Source organism: Heterocephalus glaber, unplaced genomic scaffold (genome assembly GCF_053883595.1).
Source record: "Heterocephalus glaber isolate CG9 unplaced genomic scaffold, H.glaber_assembly_v1.0 deba00000942, whole genome shotgun sequence".
Classification (NCBI taxonomy): Eukaryota; Metazoa; Chordata; class Mammalia; order Rodentia; family Bathyergidae; genus Heterocephalus; species Heterocephalus glaber.
The window spans coordinates 2,731,692-2,753,067 of record NW_028258174.1 but is presented as its reverse complement, the minus strand read 5'-3'; the positions used below and the strand labels follow the sequence as shown (position 1 = coordinate 2,753,067).

Below are 21,376 nucleotides of genomic sequence, written 5' to 3'. Positions count from 1 at the left end.
AAAGTACAGCAGCTATTTTAAAATGTTTGTCTCTACATTTCCATAAGTATCAATTCATACCAAAGGAGCAGCCGATAGCGTGGGACGATGTGGTGTGTGCGCATGTGTCTGTGTGTGTGTGTGTGTGTGTCTGTGTCTGTGTGTGTGTGTCTGTGTGTGCATTCAAGGCTTTACTAGAAACCAGAGTTTTCTGAAAGGCATTGCAGAGTCCCAGGCCATCAGCAATGGATCAATCATGAAAGCTTTCAGCATTCATTTCCATGAAGTTCCTTCTGGCACTGTGTCTGTTCATCCGCTGCCTGGTGTGACCAACTGAGCCGGGAGTTTGGACCCACTGCCTCTGGTCTCTGCACCATGATAGCAGACAGCACTTTGCCTCACTCAGCACCCATCTCCACTGTATTTGGTATTGCTGTTTGTCCTCATCCTCTCTCAACTTGTGTTCTTTTAGTAAAGCTCTTCTATTTTTGAGATGTTATCCAACCTGAAGTCCCGGAGAGAATCTCATTTTCGTCCTCCAGTTCCTTTGACAAGGTTGCCTGGCCTATGGTATTAAAAAAGAAAGAGACAGAAAAGGAGAAGAAAGAAAGAAAAAAACAAAAGAAAGAGAAAGGGAGGTGGGGAAAAGAGAATAACAGCAAACCACACAGCATAAGCTACTTTCCACTTATTACCTTGGTTCAGAAGGCCACTTAATGATGTATTACAATAGAAGGGAAACTTTTGATAATACTTTTGATTTAAAACCTAACCATTATTTTAAAAATAAATGCTCCAACATAACATATTTCTGAAGGCCGCAGTATGATGTTATACACAGAGCTATATTTGGTCACCCAACTTTATGTGCTAAAAAGGAAAAGAAAGCATGACTTGTCTTTCAGCTTTTGATGGCTCTGTCAGATCTTCCAGGTCAGAGGCAGAGTGGCTCCGCCTGTGGCAGCTCCCAGTTTGCCCCCTCCCGGGCACTGCAGCTGTGACTTTGCCATCAGGTGGTCTTGCTGTGCCCCTTTTCCAGGCTGCTCTACAGGCTTGAGACAGCAGGTCATAGCTACTGGAACTGTTTTGTATTAACTGGCATTTTTCCTGAAGGCTACATATTCCCAGATTTATGCTTCCTGAAGGGTATGTTAGTTGAGGCTTGTTCTCCACAGGTAGAAGTTCGTCTGATACTGTCCTATCCTGAAAAGCCGGTACTTTGAGAGCTTAGATATCACTGGATTTGTACATATCTGAAAGGAGTCTCGTAATTGGCACATTGCCGATGGTTTTTTTGAAAAACACTTCTTCTATGGTTGATGGGCTGATAGAACGTAAAGCTGGCAAGAGCAACAGGAGTTTTCCAAAGCGACACGGTTGAGTGGGATATCTGGAATGTCAGAAGCCATGAAAGCAATGTCAGAGCCCGATACGAATGGGAATTAATAGCTTACACTTGAACACACATCATCTTCAGAGTAATTTCCTGATTTAGGGTCCTTAAATAACAAACTACCCTGCAGAGGAGTTCGGATAGGCAGTATTGTCCCTGTTGTGCAGGTAGAACACTTGAGGCACAGAGAAATAAATGCTGCCAAAATCACACAGTGGCTGTCTCTCCATTAACAAAGGGATTGTATCTTATTTGGAGAAAAAAGTTTTCAGAAACATGACCAGGGCCAGATATGGTGACACATCCCTATAATCTCAGCACTCTGGGATGTTGAGGCAGGAAGATTATAAATTCAAGCCCAGTCTGGACAATTTAGTGACTTAGTACAATCCTGCCTAAAAATAGAATAAAAAATAAAGGGCTGGGGATATATAACTCAGGGAGAAAGCCCTGGGTTCAATCCCAAATGAAGGAGAAGAAGAAGGAGAAGTAAGAAGAGGAGGAGGAAGGGGAGGGAGAGGGTAAGGAGAAGGAGGAGGTAAAAAGAAGAGGGGAAGGAGAGGGAGGAGGAGGAGGAGGAGGAGGAATGAAGCGTGATCACCTTGAGCAGCTTAGCAACTTAATGAGACTTTGTCTCAAAAATGAAAAATAAAAAAAGGTCTAAAGATGTAGCTCAGATTGAAGGCCATGAGTTCAATCTCCAGTATCAAAAAAAAGGGCTGGGGATTTAGCTCAGTGGTTCCACTGCCAGCCTCGAAAGCACAAGGTCCGCAGTTCAATCCCAGTACCAAAAAAAAAAAAAAAAAAAAAGATGCAAGCAGTATTGCAAGCAGCATAAAAAAAAGAAAAAGAAAAAAAGAAAGAAAAGAAAGACGAGACTAGAAACTAACTTTAGGCCATATAATAAACCTGAGTTAGCCATTGTAGAAAATGACCATGATGCCAATGATAAAGCAAGCAAATGAATCCACATTGTCTAATTCTCAAGGCTTCTTCACAAAACTATTTCCCTCAAATAAAATGCCTTTCTTTTTCTAAGCAATTCTCCAAATTATTATTCAGGCATTATACTTAGTCACTCTCAAGCATAATTCTATCCTTATTACACTTCAAATTAAAGACTAAGTTCTGTTGGGTGCAGTGCCTCCCAACTTTCATGTCAATGAAATTGGCACACAATTAAAGATGTGAGAAATTGCTTAACAGTTTCCTCTCTTGATGTCCAACATATACTCAGATGTGCAAGTTCAATTTTCTGATGTCCTTAGATGCCTATAAGCCACCTCCTACTGCAGCCCCATCACTTCTTTCACCATAGCTTGGAAGCAGGTATCAATATGCTCCACAAAGGGGGCTCCCTCTCTGAAACAAACCACATAAAACACTGAGCTCCAGGGACATGTGCGCATGACTAACCACACTCAACACAGGTCACAGGGTGCTGGTAATCGAGAGATATCAAAATTCCTTCAAAGGAGTCTGGTAGCTGTGTCTAACTGCCCCATGATGCCACCCTGCTGCAAGAGTCCATGAAAGCCACTTTTCTGCTTTGAGGACATGAGAGTCCTTCTTTTTAGCCAAAGATGAGGGTTATAATTCATTCTGGGCCTCTGCCAGCCTCGTCTGGTTCCTATACTGCCCAGCTTCATGACCACCCATGGACAGGGGCCTCATTTAATAATGTGCTATGCAAACAGTGAAGCTTGTCTACATTTAAAACAAAACAAAACCCACATCCCACTACTTCCTCTCCTTGTTGAATGTATCTCATGTCTGCCCTTCACTTGGGCTCTCTGCAGCAGCTTTGATCTTCCCTTCGTGGAGTCAGGCAGAGAAGAGATAACCCTGCAGAGGGTTGGGGGCAGTAGCTGCCTAGACAAACTCTGCCAGGTCCGCAGCACCCACCCAACTTGCTGACCATTTCCCACAGCAAGAAACCACTGTGGGAAAAAATTACTGGTAGAAGTCATGGATGTGGGAAAACTCACAGACAATTAACTTGTGTGTATGTGTGTGCACCTGTGTATGTTGCTGGGGATTGAACCCAGGGCCTGCATGCTAGGCAAGAATTCTACTGCTGAACTATATACCCCAGCCTGGAAATTAACTATGATTTTCTGTAAATATGTTTTCCACTCCACTGCACATCCACTTCCTGTATTCTCTAGTTGGGAAAAAGCTAGTCAGTCAACAAGAATTAACTGTCTGTTGTATGTGGAGTAATGTACTACCCAGAAACGATAACCATGTGTGTTCATGGAGAGGGGAGAGGAGAGAAGAGGAGAGACACAATACTCCTGAATCCCTTCATTGGCAAAAGTAGCTAGAAGTATCTTTTCACTGTTGTGTTTTGTGTCTATAACAAATTCATGTACGTGTTTGATCTTCATTTATAACATTCATGTTGAATGCCAATTCTTAGCCTTCTTATGTCTAGATAGCTTATAGAATTGTGACAATTAGCTCAGTTTGCATGCTAACTTTTCACTTCACTTTCAGAGCTAAGAAATAAAGCATAGTGATTTTTGTCACTTGTATGACTCTAGATATTAATACTAAATTGTAGCTATAGCTGATGTCATGAAATAAGAACTTCATGACAAAGCAGATGTTTTCCTTCCACAGATGAATTTCTTTGTTTTGTGGGTGAAGAAGAGGTAGTGTACTCATCATTTCTCTAAACTAGACTGTTGGTCCCCCGTGGTGGAGTACTCCAGCCGCTCCCCTGGATCACCTATCCAACGCCCTCATGGCTCCTCCACCAGCTCCTTTGCTGGCTCTCACTGCACTCCCCCTTCCCTGCTGAAACCCACCCATCATTCCAGGACCAACTCCCATGGTCATCTCCACCCATCACCCTTTCTGGATCTTCTCTCCCAATTAGAACTCACCCCCCCCCACACACACACTTTGCTTTTCTCTGCCATCTGCTCTGTTTGAAGTGACATTTCTGCCCACTTTACACAACGGGAAGGGAAAGTGCCTTGTTCTTCCTGGTGTCCCACAATGCCCACCCGGAGCCCTGCACATGGCAAATACTGAGCAAAGGTTGGACAGAACCAATAAGGAATATCATATTCTCAGGTATTCTTAATATCCTTTTTTTTGAGTAGGAAGAGTTTATTCAGAGGAAGATGAAATGGGTCTGGAAAGTGGGTTGCTCCTGTTCTTAATATCCTAACAGCTCTAGATGTCAAAGGTCAAGTATGAGGTACAAGTCAGTTTTCAGGGAGGAAAGTGCCTAAATTATGCACTGCTCCATTTTGTAATCTTGAACAAACATTAACTGCCTAATGGACTCAATATGGATTTAAAATTTTAAACCAGGACACTTCACTCTGGAAAAACATATACCTATGCACTATTACTCATCACAGTTTTAATGATATCCTATGGATAGGGAATATTGATTCATTTAGCATTCAAAAGAGAATTTATGATAGAATCAATTAGATCCTAGCAGAAGTGGACATAGCCAACTTGGGATTTCTTGGACCTTTTAGGTGAGGAGGCATCAATGGCCTCTACCCATCTGATGTAGTTAGGCCATCAGTGTCTACCGCTGATGTTGAGATGATGGAGATGGGCTTCTGAGGTCAATCTTGAGAATAAACAATAATAATTCTATTCTAACCTCAGATCCACCACATTTCTAGCTTAGGAAGCTACAGAGGTTCCATTGCTTTCAAAATCCTGGCTCTTTTGCATCTGAAAATGGAATCAGAAAGTCTACACCTCTTGGTGAGCTTGCTCAGTGTTGGGCCAGCAGAGCTTTGCTCCTGCTTTTGGAGAGTTTCTACACATCGCCATGGACAGCCTCTTCCAGGGGGACCAGTGGGGCCAGAAGTAACCTGGCAGATGCTATGTCTTGAAATTACTCAAGGGACACCAATCACCAAAACCAAAATCCTATCCAGTAAGGATAGGGGTAAAGATGCCCTCTCTAGAAAGTTCCTTGGTCCTTCTGTTTGGGATTGGCATCTGGAGAAAGGCAACTGTCCTTTTCCAAGGGTGATGCAACCATTCTCTAATACATTAACCACAAATTCGCCTGCATTTTTGACCCTTCCAAATCCACTCACACAAATGTGTTCCACTACTTTGGTTGATCAACTTGTTCAGCCAGGGCATGTATGGTGTGTCTGATAAAGCTTTCAGTTTGATCACCTAATTTGATTTCCTTCTCTCACCCACTGTGAGAGATAGGTAAGGACACAGATTCTAACTAAATTAACTGATTAGCAACAGGATAATTAGTCCCAATGTTTGAACTGGCTTATTACTGCCTGCTCACACGTTCACAATAGAAGCAATTTTCTTAAGTACATGTTTGAGGCAAACAAGGGTCACCTGGTATGTATGTAGCTGTTGAGCGTTAGCTGAGCCTCATCTTGAAGAGCTGCAATGGCGGCAGCATTCCGGAAACTTCTCAGTTCAGAACCACTGTGTGGGGGCACTGAAAATGAAGATCAGGCAACTGTATCAGGCTGCACAAGAAATGCAGTGGGACCATGCCACTCTGGAAGTGGATGCCCACCAGCAGAGCATGCAGGTCCCCGCAGCCATGGAAGAAGGGTCAGCCTCAGAGAATCAGCTTCCCTGAAAAGATCACCTCTTTTTGCAAAGGTCAATGTAGACTTTGGGGTGGCTGAGTTTAACGAGGTGGCAAACTAAAGAAAGACAAGAGACAGGGGTCTGCATCTGCTTACCAGCTTTGAAAGTGACAATGCATTTCAGACAGGCAAATTCAGTAGCGTCTAATCGGAGCTGTCTAAACCGAGCTACCACCTCCTGTAAAGCCTGAATTTCAGATATGATCTTGTTCAGCTTCTGGGAATCTGTGTTGTCACCATTCATGCCTAGAATAAAAATATGGGATAAATATTCTAATATGAAGGCATTTTCATGATTTAATATTGATTTTTGACAAAATACTGCATATCAATATTCAATTGTCACTCTAAGATATCTGATTCCATGTAAACTGGCTATATTGTATGAACGTTAATATAAAATCTTCTCTTGGATGATAACAAACACAGTAATTTGCATTTAAATAACAATGCAAGCAGTCATGAATACAACAAAACAACATTATTTGCATTTAAATATAGATTTATAAATGACAGGTATACTCTATTGTTCTGCAGGAATTTGTTATTCTTTACATGTTGTTCTTTTTTCAGTAATGTATTTTTATGGTAATTTCTACAACAAAGTCATTAAATTGTGCAATTCTTACCAGATACAGCCAGTAGAGTGTTAGCATCAACCGGAATGGCCCATTGTGCTATTCCTAGAACAAACAGTTCTCTCCAAGCATCTTCCAAAAGCATCAGCTGTCATACAATAGATGTATAATATAATATAGTGTGTAATTTATAAATTTATAAACAATTTCAATATGTAAATTTTATTATTTAAAAAAGTGCTTTAAATGTCTGTCTTGGTAAAATTTTTTCTGAATATTTTAGCTTTCCCTTATTTCCCATATTTTCCTTTTTTAAAAAGTGCCTATAGCTATTCACATGCATCTGAGAGTCAGCTATTCCAATTCCTCAATGTTTGATTCTCTCAGGAAAGGATCTACCCTTCTGGTCCTTGCACCCACCCATTCCTGACCACTAGAAATTTCTCTGGAGATCAGGCTCTGTGAAATGCCACCAGCAGCTCAGCAGGTGGACTCCTCTGGTACAGAATGCTGATATTGTCAGGGGTGAGGATTACTGATTATGACTAAGCTTGCAGGTCTGAAGGGCCAAGGGAGCTGGGCAGGGAGAAAGCAGGGGGGCGGGGGGGGGAGGAGGAATCACTAATTCCCAAGAGACATGGGGGAAATGAGGATATAATTATGTTAATCGGGTTTTACTGAGTTTACCTCATCTCACTGCCTGATTTTTCTGAGACTCATAAGTGGACAGCATCAAGGTGCTTGTCATTTTCATTCTAATAAAATATGCTATTGAATATTTAAATGAAAATCTGCCTCCTTTTCCAAATTAATATACTGGATTCCACTTCACTGCAGTTTGCTTATTGTCAAAGGGTTTCTACCAAAGGGCTAAGTGGCAGACAGAAGGTAAATTTTGTTTGGATTAAAGAATACAAATACTTGCTTGAGAAAAAAGAATAGCCAATTTACACACACACACACACACACACACACACACACGAACAAAGCAAGTGCTAGAGCCGACCACTAACATCTGGTCAAAGATAGGATCTAAGAATCTTGAAAAAATAATCTCTATTTTTAAAAAAATTTCTGAGAGCTGGGAATTTAGTTCAGTGGTTCCGCTGCCTGCCTCTCAAGAACAAGGACCCGAGTTCAATCCCCGGTACCAAAAACAAACAAACAAACAAACACCTCTGAAAAACCAGCCAGTCTCAAATGAAAGAATTTTCTAAAATCATGAAGGCTTGTAACCAAAATCACAATTAGGCCAAAATATTTAATTTTCAAAAGGCTTTATTTTTTATTTTATTGCATTAAGTAAGTGCAAGAAATAATTATTTTAATGTACAAAGTAAACAATATCTAATTCTGGCTATTCTGTGCTAGAAGATTAAATGTTTTAGCACTTTGCCCAGTCTTTCTGAAAAAAAAAAAACCCTTCATAGTAAAGGGCACTATTACACATTAATTAGCTATTAAAAGAATTGAATTAAATCCTTTGCTTTTATAACTATTTATTAGGAGTTGGGGTGTAGTTCAATAGTAGAACACTTCCCTACTATGTGCTAGACCCTGGGTTTGATTCCCAGCACAAGTGGTGGGGACTCAAAAATTACTTAGCTTTTTGGGAACTCTGTCACTAATTTCTATGAATACAGTAGTAACAGCCAATGGTTTTGAACATTTCATTTTCTTTTTCTCTTTTACTGGTTAGAAAAATGCTGGCAGGAACTATTTTTTATATTCCCAGCAACTTAATTTCTTCATTTTGATATAAAGTAATTTTTAGCTGTGCACAATTTTTCTCTCTGAATGTTATTTATGACCACAGAATTATGCAAAATACCTATTTATTTATGAAATCTCTAAAGGCATTAGAACCACCCAGCCTGCAGGAGGTGTGCAATGCACACTTTGATGCTACAAGTGAATCAATGAGCAAAACTGTATAACGACGAATGATTTAAGCTAAAAATATAAAATAATGAAACTAGTTTCAAAAATCTCATGAGAGAATACTCTTACCACCTGCAATTTCTCAATTTCAGTGTTCTTAAGAAAGCATACTTTTATCAACAGCTTTAAAAAGGGAAAGGATCAAGATTTTAAAATTTGAGCTTAAATTTGATATTTCAATTAAACTGAAAAAGAGATAATATTCATGTCCATGTGTTTTTCATAGAACAGATTCAGCCTTTTTGAAATAACATAATTGCATTTCTTACTAACGGTTCTATAGGTAGATATTTTGAACCTATGGAAAGATGCTGGTAAAAATAGTTTCCTCTTTGCTGTTAAGAATGCATGTGTAAAAAAAAGAGAATGCATGTTTGCCTTAGTGATTTATCCAAGTAAAGTCAAGTTTTCTAAGCTTGAAGGCTTATAGAATTGAATTGCTTTGCCCACAACTCCCTTACTCGAAAGACCTTTGTGCCCTGCTGGTCGTTACCTGGTCTTGCAAAGACAGCGTGGAAAAAGCTGGCACACTCTTGGCCCACTTGATGCTCATAAAAAGGAGCCTGGCAGCTGACTCACACACTGATTCTGTGGCCACTTCATAAAGATACATCGGGGTCCCATTCACTTCATGGGGGTACTGGGAGGGGAAGAAAGAGAGATGGCTGGAAGTGAGAAAACCACAGCATTGCAAGAAGAGCCAAACTTTATTTTCCAATTAAAACGGGAGGGAATGAAAAGGAACTTGGGTGTTCTACTTAATATATAGTTGCCATAGATGGGTAAAAAAATAATCATTTGTGTCTATTGAGTTTGGGGAATGATGCTTATTGGGGAAGGCACATTTCCACTCTTGAGGGGCTTCTCCCTTCTAGAAGGGAGTCTGGCTTTTCTTTCCCCTGCATCAAATATTCCTTGGACTCAGCCAAGTGCCAGGCCTGGCTCCCAATTTAGACAAGAGCTGCTTGCATTTGTGTAAATAAAAATAGATGTGAAAAAAGTATAAATTAATAGGCATCCCAAACACAAATATGCATATGAGTATTTTTAGAAAGGATTAGTATATTATGGAAATATTTCAATTAGACATCTTAATCACTCACAGAGCATTCCCATTCATAACTGACAACATATTCATAACACTACTTTCCTGAGCTTATTATACACATCAAGGGTAAGAAAGCAATATTAAATATTGTGTGTGTGTATGTGCCCAGGTGTTTGGCTTCCCGCAGTGTGGGGCTGCAGCTGGCCCTCCTCTGGGGGAATCCTAGGCCCTTCTCCCCTGGGTGGGAGCCCTGGGAGGTGCCAGCTGAAGCCTGCAGGGTCCCTAGGTGGCAGGTTTCCTAGGTGGGTTTCCTAGGGGCTCAATCTTAGTGTAAAGCTGGGTGGCTTAGAAGGGAGTGAGGGGTGCATGTAAAATGAAGTTAGATCCTAACAGGATTAGGACAGTTTGCAGAATTCTTGCTTATCTTGGGGACCCTTTCCTTTGCCCAAGGTAACAGATCCCAGAGATTTCCAACTCAGGGCCCCTTCCTCCAGCTGGAGCCAAATACTTTGTTTGAAACAAATGTCTGATAAAATTAATTTAAAAATAATAAAACAAATGTCTCTTTTTTGGCCTCTGGGAACCCCTATAGCTGCTCTCTGTGTTTAGACAGGACTCCACCCACCACCAAGCAACACATTAGGTGTTTCCTAGTGGTGCAGGTTTCTGGCTTCCACCCCAAACTTTCAGACAAAGGTGGATAAGTTTGGGAGTCTATCTCTGCAGTCACTCGGAGGGTGACTGAACTGCCACGAGAGTCTAGCTCAGCCAGAGGGTAGGAGGCCTAGCTGAGTACCCACTAAGGCCCTCTCCTTTTTCTTGACCCTATCAAAGCGCAGAAGAACTGGGTGTGCTCTGCTCCCTCCGCTCAGCAGGAGCCTCTCTGGGCCCAGCAAGGTCACTGACCTTGGGCGTGGGTTGAGCCAGGCTCACGAGGGTCTGCCGCTCGGGGGTGGCCGACACCGCGGCGAGCTCCAGGCTGTGCGGCTCCAGCTGCGTGACCGCGGTGAAGAAGGCCGGGGCGGGCAGCGCCGCGGAGGGAAAGTGTGTGGCCGCCCCATTGTCCTCCTTGTGGCCGCGGAAGTAAAGGGCCACCTGCTTGCGGATGGTGGACGTCCGAGGCCCCCGCTCGTGCTGCACGGCTGCAGAGACAAAGACACGGACACAGATCCCGATCAGAGACCCCACTCTTGCCACATCTGGGTAGGCGAGGTCACCGGAGAGGTAAAAATCGGGAGGGACAGGGAACGCGAGGGCCCTGAGAGCATTTCAGTGCTGCACTGTGTGCACGAAGGAGCTGAGGCTGAGAGCAGCCTAGGCCCAAAGGACCCCAGGAGTGGTCCAGTCTCGGGCAAGAGGAGGTGCGTCCTCTATCCTTCAGGGCTCCTCCCCGCCCAGGGGTCAAAGGGAAACCAGGAACACTCGGGGCCTCAGTAGCCAACCATCCTCGCCACACAAGGTCTCCGCACAGGCTTTTCCAGTCCCCCCACCTACAGACCGGCCCCCCAGAAGTGGCTTCCGCCTCCAAGGCCCCAGGAGAAAAGGACCCGAACCCTGGATCGCTGGGAGCTGGGACAAGGGAGAGATCGTCTTTGAGCGTGCTGGAGGAAGGCCGGGGAGATGTAACAATTACCACCAACAGTTTAAACAAACAAATTAATTCAGGGCAATCTTCCGCTCTCGGAGCCTGACAACTTGTCAATACACAAGTTCAACAGGTTAGACGTCCCTTCTGCTTCTGCGGAGGAAGGAGCTCTCCGGGACAGGCGCAAGACCTCACAGCTGTCACCCAGGCTCCCCTGTCCCACCCAGGCCCGGGGGCGCCCTCGCCAGGCCAAGACCGGGAAGCAGCTGGGTCTGCGCTCCAGGCCCAAGAAGAAGCATCCTGAAGCCCAGCCGCTTCACGCGGCGCGTCGGAGACTCAGGGGAGCCAGGTGTGGGACGCACCCCTGAGCAGTCACCTGCCTCTCCAGCCGCTTTTCTCTCTTTTCTGTAGAACCGGGAAAAGGCTCTGGAAAAGCCAAGACCCGCCCAATGGCCATACTGATTTTGGCATCTTCGTGAAATTGCAAACAAGTGTGAAATTTCACGTCTCTGCTCTCCTTCCTCCAACCCTCATGACCTCCTGAGGGAGACTACACAGACCGAGAGATCCTGGGGAAGGCTGGCAGGCTCAGGAGTGGCCACGAAGGGCTGCAAAAAGCTTTGAGAAGAGGATGAGGACCAGAGGCAGAAAATATCGCGGGTGCCCCCTCCCCCAACGCTGCCTTCCTGAGGTGGTTTGGGGCGCAAGTTTCCAATGTGGGCATGGGCCTTGTCTAGGAGTTCAGTGGGGTCAGCTGGGGACTCAAGCACAGAGGCCAATTTCCAGCATCTGGAAAGAAGTGTTCTGTTTGGAAGATGATTTACATGCATACGAGTGTTATGTATTTTCTGTACATATAATTTACTTACTACTCAATCAACATTACATGAATAAAGGAATGTGCTGATTACCATCTTTGTTCATGTTGACTTCCAAACACTTCTTCAGCCGACACGCCCGGCACTGGTTTCTGTGTGTCTTGTCTACCGGGCAGCCGCCCTGCAACAGAGCACAGTGGCCCCCAGCAACCTTAGGTGGGACCCAGAAGTCGGCACCCCAGTGAGAGAAATGGAATGGGGACCCGCCTGGCTATGGACCCCAGAGCAGCGAGATGGGGCCAGTGACCCGTGAGAGCCTTGGGCCAGGTAGAAAAAGGGTTGCGATTCCCAGGGCTGGTTCTAACGTGCCAGCCCGTGGCTCTATGGACTCGGACAAGGAGGAAAAGGTCCTTCTCCCAACAGGTGAAGAATCAGAGCGCCCGGGTTGCCAGATCCGCCAGTGCTTAAGGCAGCAGCTCTCCAGGGTAACTTCCGGTGGTTATGAAGGGGTGGAGCAGGGAACCAGGCTTTTCAGGACCGAAGACAGCGACCTGCTCCCGAGCTCTGGGAGGAGCAGGGTTTCCGGTCAAGACCCATGCCTCCTCTCCCTCCTGCCTAATATTCTTTCTGCTTTGAGGTCTTGAGTCTACCTCTTTCTGCCGCATTCTAGGTGAGCCCATTCATCTAACAGACAAATCTCTCCCATTTATTCTTCCCTTTTTTGATACCTTAGTTTTGCTTTTGTACTTTAAGCCATTCTTAAAACTAACAGGTTGAGAAAACTTTCAACTTTTTAAAACTAGCATCGCCCATATTCATGGAGACACAGTTATTCCCTGAAAGTCTGCAGAAGCCAGAGTGGTCAACGCTTACACAGGGTGAGATGTGAAGGAGAGAGTCCAAGGTCTGAGGGGAATCTAGAAAAATCTAGATTTCACTGTATAAATATGCCCAGGAAGATATGATGGGCTGTCTGACAAATTGATAATATGGGCTGAGAATATTAGCAACATAACTGATAAAAAGGTAGTCAAAGCTTTAGAAATATTTATCTGACATGAATAAGAAAATAATGCAATTTTCTGAAGTAGTGTTGACAATTAAAAGAGGAAATTTACAGAGAGTTTCTGTTGGGATTTATATAGTGTTTGGTGTGGTTGCTGAGGGAACACACACAGAGACAATCATTTGTCCATAAGCTAGCTTTCTCTCTCTCTCTCTCTCTCTCTCTCTCTCTCTCTCTCTCTCTCTCTCTCTCTCTCTCTCTTTCTTTCTTTCTCTCTTTCTTTCTGATACTACTGGGGATGGAATCCAGTGCCTCCTTGCATGGCAGACAGGTGCTCTACCACTGAGCTACCTCTCCATCTCTGTGCATAGGTATTTTAAAATAAGGTTTCACATTTATTAAGGATAGGAGAAGGCCAAGTGTGGTGGCGCATGCCTGCAATCCCAAGCTGAGGCAGGAGGATTGCCATGAGTTCAAGGCCAGCCTGGCTACATAGTGAATTCAAGGACAGCCTGAACTACATAGTGAGACCCTGTCTCCAAAATAAATAAATAAATAAATAAATAGGAAAAGAAACAGGTTCTGCAGAGTAAATTTGGGCCAAGTAAAAGCAGGAAAAGAAGTACACTTTAGAGGAGAAGGCAGGCTATACCAAAAGAACACAGTAGCTATAAATATTTTATATATCAAAAATATCAAAGAAGCTTGGTGCCTTCCTCTATTTGTACAAGTTGTCACTGTTACATTTGTAGTGAGAAGGAAGGCAATAAAATACATGCATCTTTCTTTTGTTTCTGAATCTCAAAAATGCATATACCTTGAATTAGAATGGGTACTTTTCCCCCAGAGGTATTCCATAAGGAAAATCACACACTGGGCTACATGGGTTTATATGATCATTCTCCTCCAGTTAAAATATGTTGACTTGGCTGGGGATGTAACTATGAGGCAGAGTACATGCATGCATATTCAGCATACAAGAGGCCCTGAGTTCAATCCCCAGCACAAATACACAGCAAATAACAATATAAAAATTTATTTGTTTAAAATAAAGGTGGGACAGGTGCTCATAAAGTGTCTAAATGTTTTAGTTATTGTTAATGATCAACTGAAATATTATTTACCTAGTCTTAGAACAAAAGACAGGAAGAAAATAATCTTTAGTTCCCAAGACAATTCCTCTGGCATCTTTGGTCAGTATAATAGTTTAAAGTAAAGAAGTCTGAAGAATTTACTAAATGTAGGGCTGGGGATTTAGCTCAGTGGTGCTGCCACCTGCCTCATAAGCACAAGGTCCTGAGTTTGATCCCCAGTACCAAAAAAACAAAAAAAGAATTTACTAAATGTAATCAAACACCTGTCCTGGAATGGTATCTTTCTAGTATTCTGATGAAGAAATGCAAATGGAAGCCTCCATTCATTCTTCACTGTGTCTTCAAATCAGATCAATTGTATATAAATATCTGGAGCATAAGAGAAGGACCAATGAGTGCTTCAACCCAACCACCTTATTCTCTAGGAGAAGACCACCACACGTGATGATCCATCATCATTCCTTTACAAGTACTTGGACTGATATCAGTATGTTTGGATTGAGAACACTTGCATGCATGAGGTTCCATCCCCAACACTGAAAAAGAAAAAAGTAAAACCTGACACCTCACATTAATCCCAACCCTGTGGGGATCCTGGGGAATGGTCCTATGTATGTACATAACCTCATGTATCTAGAGGATGAAGTTAGAAACTGACACAGATCTGAGTACCCAGTTAAACAGGAAACACAGGGATGGAGAATTCAAAATAACCTATCCAAATGCAAATGTCTTCTTATATTTGGTGGCAATGTAAGTCTTTCAGAAATTGAACAGACATGCACTCCAAAAAAAGAAGCCAGAATAATTCATTAGCACCAGACTCTGTATGTATGTGTTTATGTGTATCACATGTATTAATTAGTGAAAGCTTTTTATTGTTTGGTTACCAAGGGAGAACTCGTGACTCATGCATCTCAGGGATCTTCCCAGGGTTGAAAGTGGAGCCTTCTATACTAAGGGTCTGTGTGCCTGGCTGAGGGTACAGCAGAGTGTGGGACCAGAAGGTTGATCTTTCAGGTTGAAGTATGCCTGTTGCTGAAGGGAAAACTGAGTCACTCAAGAGGTTCTGCTCACTCTATCTGGACTTTGCTTATGTCCTGATGCACCTGTCCTTTTGAGACAATTCTGCTTGTTCAAGACCAAAACACAGTCCACCAGTGCATTTTCTAAGCAGAGAAGGAGGAAGGAGACATGGAAACTTGGGGAATGCCGAAGTTGCATCCTCCTTTGAGCCTTTTCTTCTTCATCATCCTTCTCTGTTCTGACAAGGCCCAGCTAAAGTTAAACAGGTACTGAAGTCCCACAGCCCACTTGCAGAGCACCCCTGCTTTAGGGGAGTTGAAAGAGCACACTCCTCAAAGACAATGGCCTGTCTTCCCTGGATCACTTTGGTGTATCAGCTACCTGTCCCTGTGCCTTTTACTTCTGCCTTCCCAGGCAGTGGTCAGAAGAATGAGCTTGGGTGCTGCTAGGGATGGGGGTGGGATGAGCTCACTGCTGTGTTACTTGTGGTTTAGATTCTAAAGCACTTCAGGTGCCCTGGGCTGGCTCTATAACCACCAGGGTTGGGCCCCCACCACTGTGGAAATGTCAGAAGATTTTTTTAAAAAAGTGTAGGAAGGCCATGGGATCTTAGACTTCCTTCTCATCTACTTTCCTTTCCCTTATCCCGCCCTTCCAGAGCCAAAGGACCTCCCAGAGTGGAGGCTGGAAGGAGAGGAGAGCAAGGCAAGGGTCGAGGCTAGGCCTCTCCTTGGAGGAGGCCTTGGCCCAAAGGAGGAGTAGGCAGAGGAGGGAGGCCAGGCAACGCAGCCTTGGCTAAGGTACCTGGTTTCCAGACTTGCAGACATACGTCCGATTCCTTCGGATGCTCCGCTTGAAAAACCCCGAGCAGCCGTCGCAAGCGTAGACCCCGTAGTGCTTCCCAGAGCTTCGGTCTCCACACACTTTGCAGGGGATATCTAAAATGCGGCCTGAAACGGCCAGAAAGACAGGGAAGGGGGAAGGGGCAAGAAGGAGAAGAGGGCGGAGAAGAGGGAGGAAAGGGGAGAGGGAGAGAGATGCTAAGCAATCTGACCTCTGAAGGGATTAGCATCGAAGCTGCGGTAAAAGCAAATAATGAAGTGATTTTATAGCCAAACTTTTTTTCCTTGAGCAAGTGTCAGTTTCCTACAATGCGCATTATTCATGCACCGCTACATGTATTTGGGTCTCCTCTAATCGCCGAGACCCATTTTGGAATAAAAGATTACAGAAGGCCCGGGCGGCAGCACAGCCCGCCACTGCCTTTCTGCTCCTCGGAAAGTTTGGCTGCCTCTCTCCTCAGCTCTTGCATTTAACAGAGAAAGTTGTTAGTGAGCGCGCGAGGAGACAAACTTGAAATGTAAAAGGGAAAAGAAGAAAAACAAACACGGCTGGAACCTGGGATGGCAGCTGGAAGGCAATCGAGTTTTCTCTGAGCTCCGCCGGGCGGTTGTTATTATTAGGATTATTATTGTGATGCTAATACTCAGATTATTAATGATAATAAGGATAGTGGTAATTGCCCAACTTTCTCTTCACCTATTTAAAAAATGCTTGGTGGATCGCTTTAGAGAAATTATTTCTTTGAGGAAAAATTTTTCTCAGCAAAGTGGCACTGCTCTGGTCAAGGAGAGGAGAGCTAGCAGATTGCGGCAACCCTGCCGGGCTGGGGTGGGACAGCCGCTCTTGCTCCCTCCGCTACCCAAATCCTTTCTCCCTGAAACCCTGGCCTCCTCTTGCTCGCTTCTGTGTAGTCTTCCTCCAGTTTTCCCGCTCTGGTGAAAGCTGATTTTTAAAAAACATTCTAATTTCTCTAGGCTGTTTCTCTCACCCCCACTGGACTCAGGTTCCAGAAAACTTTCTTTGGAATCCCTGGAAGCCTGGGGTGGCTGGGGCCCTTGGAGGACTATTCAGGGCGAGGGTAGTATCTGAAAATTCAGAAGGGAGGAACTGTTTTTCTCTGTGATTCAAGAGTCCAAAAAGTGCCCGAGGCGGTTTACAGGGATTTAGAAATCCTCTCTAACGCAAAAACAAAGAGAACATTTTAAAAAGTGTCAACATTTTAATAAAATCCAGCTCATAACAACTAACCCTTGATTTTCCTATCACTATCTGTTCAAGGACATCCAGTTCGGCCCCAGGCGGCCTCAGGCCTCGCAGAAATAGAACAGCTGCCCCGGGAGCGCTTAGGCTGGGGTAGCGAAACCCTGGATAGGGCCCCAGAGGAGGTGAGGGCGCGGCTTTGGAGGGCCCCCGGGAAGGAGGTGCAAACGCGCTCCCGGATTCCGCGGCTTCGGGGCGGGCTTTCACCCGGGCCCGGCCTCGGGCTCAGGTGGAAGGGGAGCGCGGGGGACCCTGCCTCGCGCGGGGGGGGGGGGGGGGCCGGTAACGACCAGGCTCAGCCGGGGTAATTACAACCCCACCGCAGCACCTGCCTATAGAACCACCAGTGACCCGTCAAAAAGAGTAGCATGGGAATTCGGAGGGCGACAAAGGCCGGCGGGGGAGGCGCTCGGGCTCAGTGGCCACCGCCTGGGCGCCCCCTCTCCTGCAGGGCGAGAGGGGAGGTTGTGCTGGGGGAGGGAGGGGCCGGGAGAGCTAAGTGAGGCCTCAGTGGGTCTAGTTCTCCAGCCCCTCGGGCTTGTCACTGCGCCGAAAAGAACTCACAGACCCCGGAAGCCGGGGTCGGGAGCTCTGTTGTACCTCATTCACTCTGGAAGCAGAGAACTTGGGTTTCTATATTTTGTAACCATTCTCCTCTGCAAACACACGCGCTCTGGCTGTGCTGGAGTCCTTGCTCGGAGCTCAGCAATACTGTCACCCCTGCAGTCCTCTTCTTGGCGGCAATATTGATGCCAAGATGACTGCACAGGAGGAGCAGTGGTGGCGTCTCTCTCCCTGCTTCCCATCCAGACGGGAAGCCACGGACATAGGTCTCTGGAAAACCTGATGGGGTTGGAGAGAAGGCCAGTGCCAGTGGGTGACCCTTCTAGGGCCCCGGACCTGAACTCGGCAGCCAAGGCAGAAGGGCGACTCTGCCTGGGGGGAGACCTCGGAGCCTCGGTCCCCGGGAAGATTAGAGACCAGGAATAGGGCTGAGGTGGAGCACAGGCAAGAGCGAAGTGAAAATTCCGAGCATAGCGGGTCTGCACCTCAGCCTCCCACACCCAGCCACGTTAAGGTGACTTCGGATCACGAGGCAAGCTGGTTGCAAAGCTCCTCTCATTTAGCAAGCAGAGCGAGCTCCGACGTGAGGCAAGCCAGAGGTTCCTAAGGCTGGAAAACCGTTCTTAACTTCTCTCGCCAGGGGGTCCCCTCTGGGCTTTTTGTGTGTCATAATTGCCTAAAGATATATGGCAGCTTGGATTACTGTAATTACCATCAGAGGCTGTTGAAAGAAGTTAGTCTGGGCTGGAGGGGTGACTGGCCAGGGTCTTGTTACCACCCAGGCGGGGCTACAAGAGACATCCCTCTGCCCTCCAGCCACACGAAGCCCAGAGAGGTGGGAGAGGAGAAGTTGCTGCCTGGCCCCATCCTGACCCTGGCCACTGTGCGCCGAACCCCTTGGTCACCCCAGGTCTGAGGGCCGCAGGTGTCGGCCGGCTGCCTCTCGGGTCAAAGTGCTCTGAGATACAGCAGCACTGCGGTTGGGGGCTGCCTTGTGGGCCTGAGCAACCTCAGCACCGGCATCCAGCCTGAGCTGGGCTCGAAGCTTCCTAGGCCGGGCACAGATTGGCAAATTGGGAAGCTCTAAAGTTTCCCTGCTGGGCCCAATCTGCACCCTCAACCAACCTCCTGCATCCTAGTGCACAGAGCGTGGGCGCAGCCCTAGGCGAGGTGGCCTTCATGCCTGGACCTTCTCCTGCTTCAGAGGTCTCACCTTCCCAGGCCCCAGGGTGATCCACACCCCCAAGAAGGAAAAAGATCCGGAGGGTCTTTCCTCCCCCAGAGGAGGCGGAGGCCCGTCGGCGGAGCGAGCTAGGAGGCCTGCCCAGGCCCGAGGGCTAGGTCTTGGCAGTGGATACTTGGAATGCAGCTGCAAAGACCCCGTTTTGAGCCTCTTGGGAAGGACCCTAACCCCAGAAACACCGGCGACAGAAAGCAAGTCCGCCTCACTTCCCCGAGATCAAACAGCTAAGGCTAGGGTAGGCCAGAGGCCAGCGGGAAACGCCAGTCCTACTCCAGGGTCGGCTGTGCATTGCCACCACGGTTAAGGGTCTTTCTCTCCTCTCTCTAGTTTAGCTCTAAACATTTCTCCTCTTTCTCTTTTTGTTCGCAGTCACTTTGCTCTAATTTTGAAATGCCAGCATCAAACCAAAACAAACGGACAAAATGAAAACACAACCTACTTCTTGTGGGGGTGGGAGGTGGGATTGGGAATCACATCCCTTTAGAGTAGGACTTCATTATCAGTCCTCAGAAGTCTCTCGGACTCTCCTAACTTTCAAAGACTCGGGACAATGAGGACGAGAGAGGGGGGGAGGGGGCGGGAAGGAACGCACAGAGCGCCAAAAATGCTATAGGCGAAAACAACGCAGGCGGCGAGACTGGGGACTGCGACAGTGGCCGCCCCACCCACGGACCGTGGAACCCGCCGCCGCCGACCCAGGTTAGGCGGGAACTGGGAAGCCCGGTGGAAATTCGAGCACCGCTCCCGCGCCTTCCCGAGGCCGGAGCAGGCCTGCGTATTCCCTGGTCCCACAGGGACTGTGCTCCCAAATGCCATCACAAGTTACACTCCAGTAGCTCCGCGTCCCGGGTAGGTTGAGGTCAGGTGCGCTCCGCGTTTTGTGGGAGAGCCAGAGGGTAAGAAAGTTGGAGGAAGGGAGCAGGCCGCGCATTCCTGCCTCTGCAGAGCTGTGACTGGAAAAGTCTTTGGGATTAGGGATTTGATTCTCTCTTTGCTAGAGTGGTTCGCCATACTTTAAATTCCCCAGTTATGACCTACGGGGATTTAGGATTAAGGAAAATGTGACTTTTAAATTGTTTCTGCTTCCTAGTTTGCAGGATTATTTGAAATAGCTAGAAACGGGGTGCAAAGCATTCCATTCAAAATCGGCTTTGCACAGAGTTGCTTTTGCGCGCTGGAGCTCAGAGTTTTGCTGCAGCCCGAAACTGCTGCCCAGTACCCACCCCCGTCGTACCCCTCCTATCCCCAGCACCTGGCGACTAAATGGAAACAACTTGCTGGACTAGTAGTTGCGCGCGTCGCAACCTTCCCATCACACCAGAGAGGAGGATCAAGCAATCCAGAAGCAACGAAATTGCTCTTTTCTCTCCACGAAATGCTCCAGCTCACGGTCTACAAGGGGCTGGGCCAAAGGGCACATGCCCATTGGGGTCCCTTTCTGGGGCTTGGAGCTCAGTGCTCCGGGCAGGACCTCCCAGGCCTCCCCGTCCGATCTCCCGCCCCAGGTAGCGCGCCTGGTCCCCACGGCAGCCCGAGAGGTACCCACTTGTTGATCCGGCCGGCTTGCTCATGCTGGCGGTCCCGGGACGAAGCGGCTGATGGGCACTGCCTGAGTCCCGGCCGGCAGCGCCCGCCTCACTGCCGGGCGCCGCAGCTCGCCAGCCACCCTCCAGCCTGTGAGGCTTCGGGGCTGAGCAGGTGGGTATCGCTCGCGCGCGGCGCTGTTCTCCAGGCACTCAAAATTCGTTCCACAGTGGAAATTTAAGCATCCTTAAGTTTATTCCCGGCTCTTGCAAAACTGCAGCTGCTGGGAATGCTGCTCGATATGGACAAAGACATGCACAGACAGATGGAGAGATGGACAGGCAGGCTAAAGAAGGGAGGACAGCACGAGGGACGAACTGAAGGACGGGGATGGAGACAGGAAAATGGCCTTCCTACGGTGCAAAAAAGGCAAAAGCTCTCTCTTTCCCCATTCCTGTCACTCAGTCTTCAATCTCTCCCTCTACACTGGCATGCAGAGTGTTGGCAAATCTCTACAGACCGCTGATTTTAAGAAAGATGAAGCACACAACCGCAGTCTCAGAGGCAGATGGGGTCCGCGCTGCCGGAACCTGAGAGTGGAGTAGGAAAACTAAATTGCTAGGAAATCTTCGGAGGAAAGAGGCGGCCAGGTCCGGGTTTCCAGGGAGAGCCGCGCACGCAGCGGCAAAGGGTCCCCGAAGTTCATTACTCCGTGACTTTGTGCCTGTCTCCGCGGGCTGGGTCCCCGGTAATATCTCCAGAAGCGCTCTGACAGGCAGCCGCTGGGAGGGGAATAGGGCGTCCCTGGCCCACTTAGCTTTTCCCCCAACTCCTGGCGGGGTCTGACGTCAGCCATGTGCG

At 46.8% G+C, this 21,376-nt stretch overlaps 1 protein-coding gene across 1 annotated transcript; it reads right to left on the bottom strand.

Moving 5' to 3' along the window:
• Positions 1-240: 240 nt before the first annotated feature.
• Positions 241-21,316, bottom strand: Nr2e1 (nuclear receptor subfamily 2 group E member 1). The gene is made up of 9 exons (XM_004855426.4): positions 20,538-21,316; positions 15,886-16,031; positions 12,049-12,136; positions 10,459-10,694; positions 8,998-9,144; positions 6,615-6,711; positions 6,082-6,231; positions 5,723-5,828; positions 241-1,369 (listed from the first exon to the last, which is right to left on the bottom strand). The coding sequence occupies exons 1-9, from the start codon at positions 20,560-20,562 to the stop codon at positions 1,207-1,209; spliced, it is 1,158 nt and encodes a 385-aa protein (XP_004855483.1). The 5' UTR covers positions 20,563-21,316; the 3' UTR covers positions 241-1,206.
• Between the last annotated feature and the right edge of the window lie 60 nt (positions 21,317-21,376).